General features: G+C 39.3%; 1 protein-coding gene across 1 annotated transcript; it reads right to left on the bottom strand.

Annotated features, from left to right (window-relative positions):
- Positions 1-4,430: 4,430 nt before the first annotated feature.
- LOC110069204 (uncharacterized) lies at positions 4,431-16,455 on the bottom strand. The gene is made up of 5 exons (XM_020776689.2): positions 16,267-16,455; positions 14,843-14,946; positions 7,858-8,002; positions 6,411-6,599; positions 4,431-4,814 (listed from the first exon to the last, which is right to left on the bottom strand). The coding sequence occupies exons 1-4, from the start codon at positions 16,370-16,372 to the stop codon at positions 6,445-6,447; spliced, it is 510 nt and encodes a 169-aa protein (XP_020632348.1). The 5' UTR covers positions 16,373-16,455; the 3' UTR covers positions 4,431-4,814; positions 6,411-6,444.
- Positions 16,456-16,521: the final 66 nt, after the last annotated feature.

Below are 16,521 nucleotides of genomic sequence, written 5' to 3'. Positions count from 1 at the left end.
GCAACACCGGTCAAACCGGTTTAGATTTTCACATGTTACCAGAGGGGGGTCAACAATTGGAGTAAACATTCGCGGACTTCGGAGGCCCATGGTTCTTGGCTCACTTTCCTGACTCTGCCCGTCATTCTGAAGAAGTTCGGATCAAATTCTTTGGTCGAATTGGACTTGTAGACTACGAGTAGTCCTCTGTCGCTTAGTCCGTCGAACAAGACCGTTAATAAATCGCGAGGAAAAAAACGCCGCGTGAATTCCTGAGGGCGAGAGGCGCACGAAAGAAAGCGCGCGCTTCTCGCCCCATGGATTTCGCGCGGGCATTTTTTCCTCGCGGTTTTCTTTCGCGTCCCGCACGACGGACTACTCGTACCCCCCCGGGGGAGGAGGAGGGTATTCCCAGAAAAATTGGGTGGGGGTGTGCGGTCCACTTCCCAAAACCCTTACCCTATTTATGACCAAAATCTTCGATATTTATCATGTGATTTATAACCTGACCAAACATTCGATATCCTGTTTATGGCCGTTGCGGCATGTATTGTTGCTCTAAACATAATTTATGAAGGGCTTTTGTTGATGGTCTTATCGATAATGATGAAAAAGTAGCTTCTTCTAAAAAGCATACCTAATATAATTCCATAAAAAACCATACCCTATTTCTGACCAAAATGGCCACGGCCAAACTCGATACCCTATTTATGACAAAAACGGCTGAAAAACCATACCCTTTGGGGCCGCACATACCTACATAGCCCATATAAGGGTGTACCCCCCCCCCCCCGGGCTCGTAACCTATCAGTGCATGCTACCTTCTTTACAATTTCTGGAAAGTTGTTTACCAATGAACTTTTAATTTCAGAATTTCTGTTTCTTTCTCACTCAACGCAGATTCGTTAGATTATTCACTGATTAGGAATCGATTAGGAATTGAATTTCCCGATGATCTCCGAAATGCGCCTTTGACTTCCGAGCCTGTGTAAGGTTTTCTGAAGACATACGAAAAATTTCCGAAGCGCAGTTTCGATGGCCGAGGCTGAGGTAGTGTTAAGTAGTGCATTTTATGTGCGATCTAGATGATACTGCAGGCCAAAATGGTCAAAATGCCCTTCAGTTTCAGACCAGAACGGTCTATAAGCCATGCCCTGTGGTGTCACCCATCCCTGGCCGGAGGGAGGATGAAGCGGACACCATCGGGACCGTTATTTAGTGTCCGTATCTATATATCACCGCGCGATAGCGAGCAGTCCGCAGTGACGGGGTATTATGAAAACAAAACAATTTTTGGTCAAGATTTCCAGTTTCTTTTCATTTGTAGCACACATTTACTTCGACTCATAATCATATACATATGTAAGACAGTTCAAAATAGTGCACAAACTTGTAAACATTCCAAGACGGCTGAAGATACGTCATTCAATACGTTCAGGTTGTCCGTTGGAACGGGAGAAGAATAATAAATATGCTAGTTGTAAGGCTCAAAGGCTCTTAAAAGTGTCAAATACTCGCTGGTAATCTAAACGTTTCGCGCTTGACCCTTCTTCAGTAAGTGGATGTCTTGTGTGGATTCCATCTACTGAAGAGAGTTAAGAGCCTTTTACATCTAATTTATCGGCAGTGTCACGCATCTTATGAGTGTTTTGCTCATTTCTACTAAATAAAAAATGCTAGTTTGGGACTACCTGAAGTATCCACAATTCCGTAACAGCTGCAGTCCGTAATAGCGGGAGGTTTTTTCCATAAATTTCTTAGTAGTTTCGGCCGGTAATAGTGGGTGTCCGTAATAGCGGTATTCCCGTAAGGCGAGAGTCTCTTGCTAGGAGGAAGGTAGAGGTGCCCGTGAGCGACGAGTTTAAGTGCAACCAGCCAAGGACTGCAAAAATATGTCGTCCGCTGAGCGACTTGCCTCTCTCAGTTAATGGGGAAAAGATGGCTCTAGAGACATACAAATATGGCAAGGGACCGCAAACGAAAATGCTGCTGCAGGGCGTTGGCACCATAAACGCAGATGTGTACCTCCGGAAAAACATTCCAGTCGGCGAAAAATCGGCTGCGAGCATGACTAGTTTTCTCAAGTTACCAGTACTTACGTACAACATACCTACATCCGCTGACAGCCTCCTGGCACTGCAGCCCCTGATCCTTGAACAACTGAAGAGATGGACCCGTAGAAACTTTTCCTGGTCAAAATCAACACATTACTTCTTAGAGGAGGGGACCATGGCTGACAGTGTGCAAAAGGGCTCGTAGTTTGTGCTTAATGGCATCTACCACCGAGGAACTGCTTTGAATCATTAATTACATGGATTTACTCTGAATTTACAGTGAAACCTGTATTAAGCGGACACCTGCTCGAGTCCCTAAATTTTCTTCACACATTTACTGTAAAATAACCTGCATTCAGCGGACACCTCTGTTAAGCGGACGCGGACACCAATATTAGGCCATTTTGATGCACAAAACCTGCAATAAGCGGACACTTCAAGGGCATTTTACCTCCAAAGGTTCAGCCGAGACTCCTTTAACATTGTTCAGCGAATTCGTCTTAAAGCTAAGTGATTACCCGAGATTGACACATTGACATTGTAAGTACACAATGATTGACATTGTACTATGAGCAGTCTTCGATCTCACTGTGTTACAAAGGGTTTTTTTTCCATAAAGTTACAAGGGGTTAATAATTAACTATTATTGCACAACCATATTAGAACGTGTTTTGAGCGGACACCCTATGTTAACTAATGAGGGTCCCAGGGGTGTCCGCTTAATACAGGTTTCACTGTAGCTAATAGTCAGACTGGGCTTACTAACAGATGAAAAAAGATGCAATGTTGTCCAAAGCCTTTCAAAAATACATAGGGTTTCAGTCGGGCGAATGTGGGGGTAAATTCATCAGTTGGGTGGGGCTGCGCACAGACTGCAGTGCACTCTGGTAGTTGTAGTGAGTGCCTTGACCCAATACGATCCTTTTCTGACCTTTTCCGAAGTATTTTGTCAGTAAAATGAACTTCTGAGCAACACTCGCGCACATCCATCACTCATTTTAAGAAGTTTGTTTATTTTCAACTGCCATGAAACACTGCAAAAAGACAACTCAACCAGGGAGGGGGACGGGGTAATCACTGGGTTTGGTCTGGAAAAGGTACAGATTTTGGCCATTTTGGTCTGAAATAGGATTTGTATTTCAGTCTGGCTTGGATTTGGGTATTTTGTATACAAGTAACAATTTTCGTCCGCAGAGACATTGGAATTTTTTTTTCGCCCTTTCCAAATGTATAGGCAAATGGAAGCCAATTCTGGTTATCTCCGGGCAAGTACTAGCGTCGCGTAAACGTACTAAGTTTGGAGGTCCGAAATGGACCATCAATTTTTCGCTCAGGTCTGAAACAGGGTATGGAAAATAGGTGATTTTGGTCCAACATAGATTATAGATTTCAACTTTCGCGTCACATACCCTCGCCAACTCCACTTGTTATATTCAAGACAGATCATACTATGCAACACATCTTGACAAGGGAGGATTAATTAAATAATGAACTAAAAAGATAGTTGAAAACAGGCTTGGGTAACCCCTACATCCTTTTTATCATCAGCAGAAAACCATAAGTTATTGTGCTTATTTTAAAAAGAGACCTCTTTTCAATCTCCCTTCCCACTCACTCCCATCAATGTTTCTCACAAGGTACACCAAGGGAATTTCAATTCACATGAAAATTCTTTTTTGCGTATTCTACTGATCCTAAACACCACTAGTTGTTATTTTGCTGGAGTTGTGGATGATTCAAACCTCCTATCAGTGCAACAGTGAAATTTGGAGGGGGAATGGTATGTCAAAAAATTAACGTTTTATTAAAGGTCAGGACACTCATATCACACGACATGGAAATTAAGTCACTATTCCTGAATCAACATTAAACTGACATGTGAGATGCTGATCTAAAACATCTAGTAAGTCAGCTCCAAATCACTTTAGACTCCAAGCTGTCTACCTCTTTCCCTCAGTTTTGCTACTGTCAATTCATAACTATTCTAACATTAAAAGCAATCCGGAAACGTAAGATATACATGGTTCAGGGTCTTGACAACTGTTTTCTTGTTCAGCAATTACCTTGATTTAAAAAAAAAAAAAAAATCTTGCAAAGCAAGGTCTGCAGAATGGAGTTCTAAGAGTGCCGTAGACCTGTAGAAAAAACTTCGGTCCAGATAAAGCAACTGGTATTTTGCCGGCTGTCATCGGCTGAACAAAGTGTTTCCAACTTACAATGTCAAATAACAAAACATAAACGATCATGAGTAGGAGGTTGAAACCATGAAAATCTAGAAGGCAAACTCATAACCATCAACGTAAAAATAAATACCAAACTAAACTTGAGTTTTAGAGTGGAAACCCGTGTGAACCTTGCTTGCTACTTGTGTGCTGAGTTTTTATCACTGGCAATGGACACAATAAAACATTTTTTTTAATGTGGTACAATAGGTGAACAAATATAGAAAAGAATTCATTTAATAATTATGCTTTCAACTAAACTAGTCAATGATAAAATAATGAACTGCTGGTCTTTATACAAGGAGCCATTTCTGCATAACACATGGATCAATGGATCTTCAACAAGCCAAACATCATAAGCTGAGGTTTTCAGAGCACATGGTCAATGTAACTTCAGAGCACCGAACATCATAAGCTGAGGTTTATCATTCATCAAGTTTCAGGACGGCACACTGAATTTTATTTCTCTTGCTACTATCACCTCAGCTCATCAATGAATAACAGATTGACAGGAACACAGTTGAATCATGGAGCAGTACAGATCATTACCAGTCACGGCCTTTTGTGAGAATGGACAAACAGAACAAATCGAATTGTTAGGAAAAATTGACAAAACCACACCCTCTCCTTTCTGGCACCTCTCTAATACACACATTTCCCTATTACATGTACAAACAGTTCCCCTGATTGTGGCAAAATGCCCACACAATCTCTATAGGAAAACCTCCCTCAACCCCTCATTACAGAGAAACCAGTGATATTAACTTTCAATACAAAACCAACATCTCCAAATTCCAATTCAAACATTTAAGAGGATACTGCTATTTATTTATTTATTTATTTATTTATAGTTTATAACTTATTGTTTGTTTTTGATACATTTCACAATAAAGCAGTTAAATAAATAAAAAGCACTCTAATTTCTTTGCATTTTAAGGTACTAATTTGTGCCGACAGTTAGCTTTTTCCCTTTTATTTTTTTCTTGCAGTACTCCAAAGCTCAAGGTTTTCAGAAATTGCCTTTTGGTGACCTCACTCTATAAAATGGTCGCCCCTAAGACAAATTTGGTCGCCAAAATCTAAGCTTTTTTTTCTTTCTGTTTTTGAGTCACTTAACATGAAGCTAATATGGCTAACCAAGGCCAGCCCACATTGAAATTATGTGAAGAATGTTTTGACACTATTCCATGTAGTTTTCGTTTGCAGCTGGTTTTAATCTGTTGAACAGTCTAAACTACTGTCCAGGAAAGTAAATAAAAGAAAAAAGAAACAGGTAAGGAAGACAAATATGCAAAAATTGTAGTTGAATTCATTTGGTTTAGTGAATATACAAAAGAAAACCTTGCTGATGAGCAAGCAACCTTTTGTACTGCACCGGTCACCAAATTGGCAACCTGTTTGTTTAGTTGCCAAATGATTTTTTCACTGGCCACGGTGACTAAAATGGTCAAAGCTTGTAGTGCTATCTTGCCTGATGGGCTCAGGAATTGTTGCAAATTATGAAAACTGTGAAAACAGATCAATAATGTATGTCCATCTACTACAAAAAGAGAAGACAAATTTATGCTCTTTTCTTTTAGGTCAACTCCTCCAAATGACTATTAAGTTAAGGTGGTGGTTGGGATCCAACACACATGTAGCCAGAGAAAGCTAAGTAGTGCAATAATAAATATTTATTGTCGTGTTCCTCTGTAGGAAATATCATTGTGAAAAAGAGATCAATGGAAAAACAGGGTCTTCTCAAGCCACAAATTTAAATTAACCAACAGAACATTAATTTTGTTATTACATTATGGAACAAAGAGTTACTCAAAGAGAGCACTTATTATCCTGAGGAGCATAATAATCACATGAATGTTTAATGTGAGAATGGTCTCACTACACTCTGGTTTGTGCATTTGCTCCACCATGTGAGATCCAATCACTGCTCAAGGTGGGAGAAATAAGAACTTTTTCACATTACCACCATGCCTTACACAATGCTGATGAGCCTTGAGTAGGACAAAACTGTTTTTCACTACTAGGCTTGTGCCTACCTCAGTCTAGAGATGAGCAAATGCACAAACCTGAGTGTTGCGAGTCTCTGTTCACTACTATTTACATCATTAAAAAGCTGCTCTATCAACTAAAATGCAAGAGCATCAACACACTATACCTTTAATGCCAGTAGTTTTGTCCACAACCTCCTCTTAATAGTAGCCACCACCACTTCCATAGCCCCTATCTCCACTATAGCTTGCACCTCCATAGCCTCTGCCTCCTCCTCCTCCGAAGCCACCTCCTCCTCCATAGCCTCCTCCACCTCCTCCATACCCTCCATAGCCTCCACTGTCATAACCACCGCCTGTAAATGGAAGATATGCATAAGTTCTTAAATCAAAGAACATGCTAAACTACAAACCAGTTAACCCTTTAAACCGCATTAGTGTCATATGGCACAAAATGTTAGAATAAGCTTAATATTTGGCCAATTCGTTTCAAATTTGGACACCAAAAGGATCTTTGAGAGATCTTCACATTGGAACCATAAAATCATACTCCCTCCTGTATCAGACTTGATTAACCAACACTCAAGTTTTTGAAACTTTCGCACTTTACAATTTTACGGTCAAGTGAATATCTGATAAAAATCTTCACACCCAGAGCTGCAAATTACGCTATTGTTTGGGGGTATACTCAATATATACAAGGAATAAGGTATTTTTTACCATTTTCATTTTTTCACTTTGCAGACTCCTCAATTCAATTTGCAACATCTAGTATGTCTGTTGTGGTGATTTAGGACATACCCCAAACAATACCTTTCAACTAGTATATTACTTGATAAGTTAATAAAGATGGTGAGTTTTAAGCTCGGTAATGAAATGTGAAGGTGAATTAATCAACATGACACGAGCATGGGACAAAGAAAAATTCTGAGTCCCCGACAGGAATCGAACCCATGACCTCCCTAACACCGGGCGAGCGCTCTATCCACTGAGCTACGAGAACTCACCATCTTTATTAACTTATCACTACTCACGATGAATTCAATAGCGTTGATCCTAGCAGTATGCAGGACACCTATCATATATGAACTCAGTTAAATGACCTTGCTCTCCATGAGTTCTCGTAGCTCAGTGGATAGAGCGCCCGCCCGGTGTTAGGGAGGTCATGGGTTCGATTCCTGTCGGGGACTCAGAATTTTTCTTTGTCCGACGCTCGTGTCATGTTGATTAATTCACCTTCACATTTCATAGTATATTACTTGTGGTATTTCGATCTACTGTTATCATTTTAGAAAAATAAGGTTTTTCTCCAGGGCTTGAAGGGTTAAACCCTGATTATACAGACACCCACAAGTGCCTGTATTAACCAAATGACTGTTTTTAGTTGTATGGGGGTCATCAATCAGTGAGCTTCTTTTAAATTTTTCATGTGTCATAATGTTGCTATAGTAACCCTTTACATTAAGAAAATGACCATAACTTGTTTACAGAAAAAATTACTAAAAACACAAACACACTTCCTACACTTCAATAAGTTAACAACAGAAAGTTGTTAAAACATCATCAAAAAATCTTCTGGGAGAAGCAACAGTATGGTGTGTATCAATACAGTACCTCCACCTCTATATTGTCCTCCACCACCAAAGCCGCCGCCACCACCACCATAGTCTCTACGGCCACCCCTTCTACCACCCCCACCTCCACCGCCACCAGTTCGTGCATTAGCTTTTGACACTGTGATCGTCCGACCATCAAGCTCCTAGAAAAGATAACAAACAGCTAATGTTTAACTTAGGGCGTCCTTGTCAATCTTGTTTCCAAATGCCGCACTCCTTTTGGTCAGCCACCCTCTGGATGGACTCAACACCAACTCACAGGCTTTCCGTCAAATCTGACAAATCTGACTGGCTGAGAGTATGGAATGAAAACAGTGTGGTTGTTCAGAAAATCAGATCTGGTCAGAGGCCGTGAATTTTGGTGCTGGCCAAAAGGAGCATAGCCTCCAAGATACAATCTTTCCATTTGAGCAACTTGTAACAATAACAATGATCATAGACAATAATACAGTTAACTCTAGTCTTCCAGAAACCCTTCAAATAAGGACACCCCACCACTACAGACAAACATAGGCACGCAAGGCATGCAAGAGTTATTTTTTTGTGTGAAGTGTCGGAGATAGGAGCATTCATGGTACAGTAATGATTTGGTTAATTTGACATTTTTTCTTTGGTTGCGGTGTCACATCGGTCATGGTAAGAAAGCTAAATAGTAAGCCATAAAATGTTTGACTGAACAAACTACAGTAATCTGACATGTCTCCAGATTAATGTAGATACCATCTTATTTTCTAACAGGCAATTTGATTCGTTCTTTGATACAACCCGGTGTGACACACGCACATGCATAACTCCCTCACTCACCGATCACATAACCCTTCCAACCCCCAAGAGGAATTTTTGCTCAAAAATACTCAAGTTAATTTAGGGACTTTTTCGCATTTTATACGAGATGTAAGTTTACCTTTTCACACAACACAACACAACACAACTTCACCGAAAATAGAAAGAAAGAGAAAAAAACCTCTGACACGTTGAAAGTCTGATTTAATTAAATTGCACTTTAACTTGGTGCCGCGCAGTCTTCAAAGAACATTTGAACAGTTTTCATACTTTTTACCTTAAAAAATATCGGACTGAAATGAATGTCATCAAATAAAACTATTAAACTGCTACTGCAGAGACATAAAAACCGTCCAGAAATGAAAGCTTTTTTGTTTAATATCCTGGAAACAATAACCGATAACTTGTCAGCTCTAACTGAATTTACTCCCATATAAAAAACAAAAGTGTTAAGTTACCATTTGTTACTAAAGATAGCAAACATATCGTGGGAAAGAGTGGTGACGATTTGTCCGCTCTAATTGAATTTACTCCCTTGTAAAAAACAAGTGTCACATTACACTTTGTAGCTAAAAAACAAAAATATCTTATATTTGCATGCAACAAGAACAAAACAGTCGTTTCCCGCACTTCCTATTGTAAACGTTAGAACTGTTTCAAATCTTAAGTCTCATCCCCTCTAAAACATGTCCTAAGAACTAGAAGCGATGATTCATGACCTCCAATTGAATTTACTCCTTGTGAAAAACAAAAGTATCAAGTTACCTTTAACTAAAAATAAAAATATCTCGCTGCATTTGCATACTACGAACTCACGAACTGTTTCAAACCTCAAGGCTCATCTCGTTCATTTAACTAAAATCCTCAGCCTAACCCACAGAAAATGTCAAAGTAAACCCAATATATGAATACTTCCTCCTCTTTTATAGAAGAATGAATATGGCCGTTCTGAACTTTATTGGGATCAGATCTTCTCACATACCATTTACCTTTACAGCAAGAAATTTGATTGGCTGTTTATAGTAGATCCAATCTGATTGGTGTGACATACATACATCTCTCACTCACTCACTCACTCACTCACTCACTTGCCCATTGACCCGTAACATACTCGACACACCGACTAAGAGGTATTTTTTTGTGATGACTGAAAAAACAAAACATTCAGACGCATGTTTATTATGGCAACGCTATGTTCACCAAGCAATCAACCCGATCTGAAAAAAATATTCAAAGTACGTGTACACCAACCCATATTAAGGGGCCAACCCCTATTAAGTGGCAACCTTTCACGTTCCCGAGGGTGGCCGCTTAATAAGGGTTTTACTGTACGAAGAAATGTATATTTCTCCTAAACAACCTCCAGCCTGTTACTTTGAAATTGCAGACACTTCATGTGGTCTGAAACAAAAATCTTCATTGTTCTACTCTTGTCAAAATACACAACTCAGAAGTATTTAATATATTAAGTACTTCTTCTGTAGTTTTGAGATGTTCACTAGTTTGTACAGTATTTTCATCAATATTGACTGAATATACAAGTTTCAACCTAAAAAGAAACCAGTATAGGTCATGTGCAACACTTCACAACCAAAACTTGGTGCAATTTCATCATCACCCCCACCCCCACCCCCAACTATTGCGCCTTCTCCCTACTAAGTACCCTGAATGATGTGGGTGTCCACTATATAACAAGAGTCGACTGTATTAGTATCTTTAAAGGAATAATTACTGTTCACAAGCAAGTAAAAATTTGCGATAAAAACGAACAACATGGCGTGACTTTGCAAGTACAGATGTAATTAATTATTTATTATAATGTTAATCTTTCTGACAGTTTACCACCTTCCTTTTGAACTCGAAAATGGTGTCAAGATGACTCCCAAACGCCATTCATTTTTATTGCTAATTTTTACTTGCTTGTGTCTTAAAATACCTTTGCTTATAATTACTGTTCAGTAACTTTTTTAGAGTATTTTAACAAAACTAACAAGTGAACAAGTTGCTAATGTGATTGGAGAGACAATAAAATAGAGACAATAAAATATCAAAATAGTTTCAAGATGTTTACATTTCAAATCAAGGGGACCCAATCTCAGAGGAAAAGCCGGATAATAATTCCCCTAAACTGTGAGGGGAATTTTGTAACAGTCAAACCTCTGATTGCAACCTCCTCTCCTCAGTGACCAGTATTCCAAAATACGAAAACACTCTAAGTCAAATCACTATATCTGAAACCTTTTGTAAGCGACCACCTCTTGTAAGAGACTGCGAAAACCTTTGGAGCTAAAAGTTTGAAACTTTCTTTTGTTTTTAACCTCCCATAAATGATCACTTAACAGATAACAGAACGAAAATTGGATAATAAGGTGTTGCAACATTGAAAAAGTGCCAGATTGTTTCTCAAAATTGACTTTTTACATGAATGAACCGTTTAAAACATGGGGTAAGCCTCTGCTATGGAATGCCAGAACTGTCTTATGATACTTTTTTAAAATTATATTGGGTGGTTATGTCATTATATTTAGTACTTATGTTATTATATTCGGTGTTTAGCTCATTATACTCGGTGCTTATGTCTTTATATGCGGTGCTGTCTTCATTATATTCGGTGCTTATGCCATTATATTCGGTGCTTCCCTCGTTATATTCGGTGCTTTCTTCATTATATTAGGTGCTTTTTTCATTATATTCGGTGCTGTTTTTATTATATTCGGTGCTTTCTTCGTTATAATCGGTTCTAACTTTGTTTGGTGTTTTCTTCATTATTACGGGTGCTAATACTATTATATTCGGTGCTCTCTTCCTTATATTCGGTGCAAAGGCCATTATATTCAGTACTTCCTTGTTCGGTGATTACTTCATTATATTCGGTGATTACTTCATTATATTCGGTGCTTACTTCATTATATTCGGTGCTTTCTTCGCTATGATCATCACCAGTCTTCGCAAGGGGCCATACAATTTGGAGGTAGTCTAGGGAAAGCCGAGAAAAACGGGTGTCACGAAAACTCAGAGCCCGAAACCTCAGACCCCGAAAACTCAGACCCCCTGAAATTAAAAACTCAATTGTTATCACCTGAATTGCTCTATGGCCACAATGAGGCGAGATGTTTATCTTCTCCGGTTTATGTTGTCGCGTCGATCAAACGGTGAAAAACAAATATTGAACTTCTCAGGTTTATCGCTGTCGCGTCGGTCAAACAGTGAAGAACTAACAAGGTTTAGAACAGCAGCCGACACTGTTTTTCAAAACAGACCTTCCTTATGCAATCGTATGCAGCAAAAAAATGTGTTGTTCTCTGAAACATACTCGTTTGATTGCAATCTGCTTTTTGACTTTATGTGCGTTGCGTGACTGTCGGCACATAAAAAGTCAACACGTAAAAAGCACGTGAAGGTCAAACCGATTGAACTGCCATGTCTGGTCTCGAAATTTGAGTGAACGAAAATTGAAAACTGGTGCGAAGGCCCCGCCATGAGGCAGATTTAATAATTAACTAATCCAGGCGGTATGAAAAAAAGAAAAAAAAAATAGAAGTGCTTGGTTTGAAACTTACTGTTTCCTGTAAGAAATATTCACTATTCCCGTTATAAGTTGGAACGCAAACATGGCTATTTCTATGTACTCTTTTTTTTTTCCAAATTTTGTTAATTTCTGCGGGTTACAGTCACGCAACGCACATAAAGTCAAAAAGCAGATTGCAATCAAACGAGTACGTTTCAGAGAACAACACATTTTTTTGCTGCATACGATTGCATAAGGAAGGTCTGTTTTGAAAAAGTGTCGGCTGCTGTTCTAAACCTTGTTAGTTCTTCACTGTTTGACCGACGCGACAGCGATAAACCTGAGAAGTTCAATATTTGTTTTTCACCGTTTGATCGACGCGACAACATAAACCGGAGAAGATAAACATCTCGCCCCATTGTGGCCATAGAGCAATTCAGGTGATAACAATTGAGTTTTTAATTTCGAGGGGTCTGAGTTTTCGGGGTCTGAGGTTTCGGGCTCTGAGTTTTAGTGACACCCGTTTTTCCTGGCTTTCCTTAGACTACCTCCAAATTGTACGGCCCCTTGCGAAGACTGGTGACGATCATAGCGAAGAAAGCACCGAATATAATGAAGTAATCACCGAACAAGGAAGTACCGAATATAATGGCCTTTGCACCGAATATAAGGAAGAGAGCACCGAATATAATAGTATTAGCACCCGTAATAATGAAGAAAACACCAAACAAAGTTAGAACCGAATATAACGAAGAAAGCACCGAATATAATAAAAACAGCACCGAATATAATGAAAAAAGCACCTAATATAACGAAGAAAGCACCAAATATAACGAGGGAAGCACCGAATATAATGGCATAAGCACCGAATATAATGAAGACAGCACCGCATATAAAGACATAAGCACCAAGTATAATAGAATAAGCACCGAGTATAATGAGTTAATCACCGAATATAATAACATAAGTACTAAATATAATGCCATAACCACCCAATATAATAAACAAAAGTATCATAAGACAGTTCTGGCATTCCATACTCTGCAGTCAGCAGATGCTAATGAGGTGAAATTTTGACCCAATAAGGTCTAATTTCTCGTAACAGACCACCTCCCATGAGTGACTACCTAAGCTTGACATTTTGGGTGGTTGCTTACAGGAGGTTCGACTGTACTTAAGCACAACACAAACATTTGATGACCATGACTGTGGGCCAAGATACAAAGGGAGAGGGTGGGGTGTGTGGGAATAAACGAGATTCAACAAGAGATGGAATGAACCAGAGGATTGCCAGTTAAGCAATAGAGCACTTTTTCCATGTTTACATGCCCTCATCTAAATACAAGGAGGGTTGGGAGAATTCGAGACAGTTAGGTAAACCTGAGACGTAGTCTGACAAGGGTTTGCATAACTTTCGAGAATTCTCCCAACCCCCGAGCCGGGTCCGAAATTGCGCTTTCCTGGTCGCCAATGCGACTAAAAATTTTGCACTGGTGACCAGAATTTCACAACTGGTCGCCAGCGAGCGATTAACTATTTCATGCCACGATAATTAAACAAACAATAACTTTGATTTTCAGCCAAATCGATTAAAATAAAATTCAAAGCCGCCCACCAATTGGTCACTTCCTTTTTACCTTCCCACTGCTTTTAAAGTATAAAACTGATTTTCCTGTTATTATAAATCTACCACAACGTTTTACAGCTATGATCAGTGCAAAGCTTCGCCGCCATGTTTTTTCAGCGGTTTCCCATAACATACGTATTGCGGGTGCAAGAGGCCCCATGCATTCTTTCGCCATAAATCTATTCAGGCGATGTGGTATCCAAAGATGTTCTGAAATCTTTCCGTAATTTATTACAAAGTGGAGACGGAACATCGGCAAAGAAATTAGATGAAGATTTAAATATTCTCTGGGCATCAAAAGGTGGAAATGTAGATCTGTCAAAGTGGTCAAAAGATGATTTCAGCACTGGTTTGATTCCCGATTCCATCGATTGCAAATATTTTTGCCAGCAAGCCTGTGGCGACCAAAAATTTTGGTTTGTGTTTCGCTGCGAAGGAAAAATTTTATTGACACTTTTTGGCGAACACACTTTTCCATATGGCAACTGAAAAAAAATTCAGTCGCGAGTTGGCGCCTGCGGAAAAAAGTTAATTTCGGACCCTGCAGAGTGTCTAGAAAAGGCTATGTAAACATGGAAAAAGTGCTCTATTGTTTTTATAAAATAATTCCCAAAATTACGTGTGAATCTGAAACATCACAACCATGTTTACATAGTTTCATTTAAACACACCTATCGACTAATGAGAGCGTGCGCAGTAGCTCAGTTATTTCATAATGACACACGGCAAATGATCCATCAAAACCTCAAAATTTTACAGAAAGAATTATGGGCTCATTAACTCAATTACCACCCAGAAATTTTGCAGCTTTTGAAATCTAGTTTCTTCTTGAATAATACAACCAAAGAACCAAAATAAACCAGTCACCAAGTTTCATTGGCTCTTTAAATGTCTGGAGTCAATTCCTATCTGGCCTGATGCTTTCTCTGCACAAGGTCATATGTCAATGAAGAAAAATGTACAACCACTCTTTACATCAGAGAGCTGCAGTGGACAGTCAGGTAACGAAACCTAAGTTCACAATGAGAACAACAGATTTTCACCACATAATAATATAACCATTACCTGGCCATTTAGTTCCAGTGCTTTTGCAAAAGCATCGGCATTTTCAAAAGTGACAAAACCAAACCCTCTGGATCTTGAAGTTTCACGGTCTGTGATAACACGTACTGTAAACAAAACAATAGAAATTTACAGCCTGAAAATAAATTCAGTGATTCTGCCATCAGTTGTACAAATGTGAGGTTGCAGAGGCTCACAAGGAATGATTATCATTAATGGGGTAATCCTGGTAACACTGCCAACACTGTCCCCAGAAAGATGGCGTTTTAGTGTCTTGGGTACTTCCTAGATCATAAATGTTGATTTTAACACAAAAAAGGCAGAATACATGGAGCATAGTGCTTTCAATAATCCAATTTCAAATCACATAGCAATTTATGGATATTGTCTGGAACAACACCTTGCAATTTTTGATGCTGCGACAAATACATGTACATAAAAATCCACTAGTGTTCCACTGGCATACCATGGGTAAGTGGTGAACACAGGGGAAAATTGCTGTGTTAATTAAACATCAAAAGATGTCTTGCTGAGCAATTTTCCCCTTGCGTTCACTTCTTGCCTTAGTATGGCCACATCACTGCTAGATAAGAGAAAGCCACAAATTTTTCATGGTCATTGTAATGTTAGTTTGGCATATTTTACTACGCTTCCTGAAAATCATTAAAAAAGCAATCACACATTTTAAGAATTTATGATATACAGAAATGTACAATGGAACGGTGACTCAAGAACTAAATGGGAAAGATAGGGGGGATCGGATTTGACCAAGTTGCCGCAAGATCATGGCAAGGCTTTGCAGAGGGCATCAAGAGAATAAAAACCCAATAACTTCACAAGGTTTGTACCATGTTTGAAGGTAAATGCAAAGTCTCACTTGTGAAAATTTAGTCCCTTCTATAGTTTACTACAAGTATGTACAAAATAACCCTTCTGAAGCCAGTTGTCCAATGGTTTACTGTGTATATCTGCCCTTGAGGTTGGGGCATTTGATCGCCTAACATGAACCTAAGGTGGAATTTGAACACCATTTTTGCCCCTGGGATGGCAATTTGGCCGACTGAAAATGCTAAATGTCTAATGCCTGGAGGTTCCCCGGGTGTGATGGCAATTTGGCCGCCTGAAAATGGCCGGGGGGTTCCCCAGGTGGGGAGTGTTCAAATTTTCGAATTGACTGTTACATTTCATATTCTAAGAACTGCAATCTTTATAAAACGCAGCAAAACGACATGTATTTCGGTCGATCTAACCGAGAATCCAGTACAAATGATAAAAAGAAACGCAGGGCTCTTTAAGTGAGCTTCCGTGTAGAAGTCAGGAGAAACGAGACGTCAGTGCTAGGATCATTGTTTGAGCTTAAAAAGAGAAAATCTTTAGCCTAAGTTCCCTTGAGATCATTGACGACAAAGATACAAAGTAAAGCTTACCATCAATAACTGTTCCACATGAGCTAAAATAACGTTCAAGACCTTCTTCAGTTGTCTTAAAATTTAAGGAACCAACGTACACCTTACATTCGTTGTCATCCGCCATTCTGGCTACGCTTCTTTGAAACAAACGTTCACACGACAATTTTTCCGAAATTTGGCCTCGTGTTTTTCACGACGAACGCGAGAAAAACCGGATAAAACCGGTTTGCAGTTCAGTTCGTTACCAGACTCCTGAATGATGTTGAACAAAGG

The sequence above is a fragment of the Orbicella faveolata genome, unplaced genomic scaffold (genome assembly GCF_042242905.1).
Source record: "Orbicella faveolata isolate gen_17 unplaced genomic scaffold, um_ofav_v1 contig_46, whole genome shotgun sequence".
Taxonomy (NCBI): domain Eukaryota; kingdom Metazoa; phylum Cnidaria; class Anthozoa; order Scleractinia; family Merulinidae; genus Orbicella; species Orbicella faveolata.
The sequence above is the reverse complement of the archived record's forward strand: the minus strand, read 5'-3'. Positions and strand labels throughout refer to the sequence as shown.

Excerpts from the sequence above, each read along its gene's own strand:
- LOC110069204 (XM_020776689.2), bottom strand. The coding sequence starts at position 16,372 with ATGGCGGATGACAACGAATGTAAGGTGTACGTTGGTTCCTTAAATTTT. Across the intron at positions 8,003-14,842 it reads CACTGGAACTAAATGGCCAG|GAGCTTGATGGTCGGACGAT; the intron begins GTAATGGTTATA and ends TATCTTTTCTAG. Across the intron at positions 6,600-7,857 it reads AGGACAATATAGAGGTGGAG|GCGGTGGTTATGACAGTGGA; the intron begins GTACTGTATTGA and ends TTCCATTTACAG.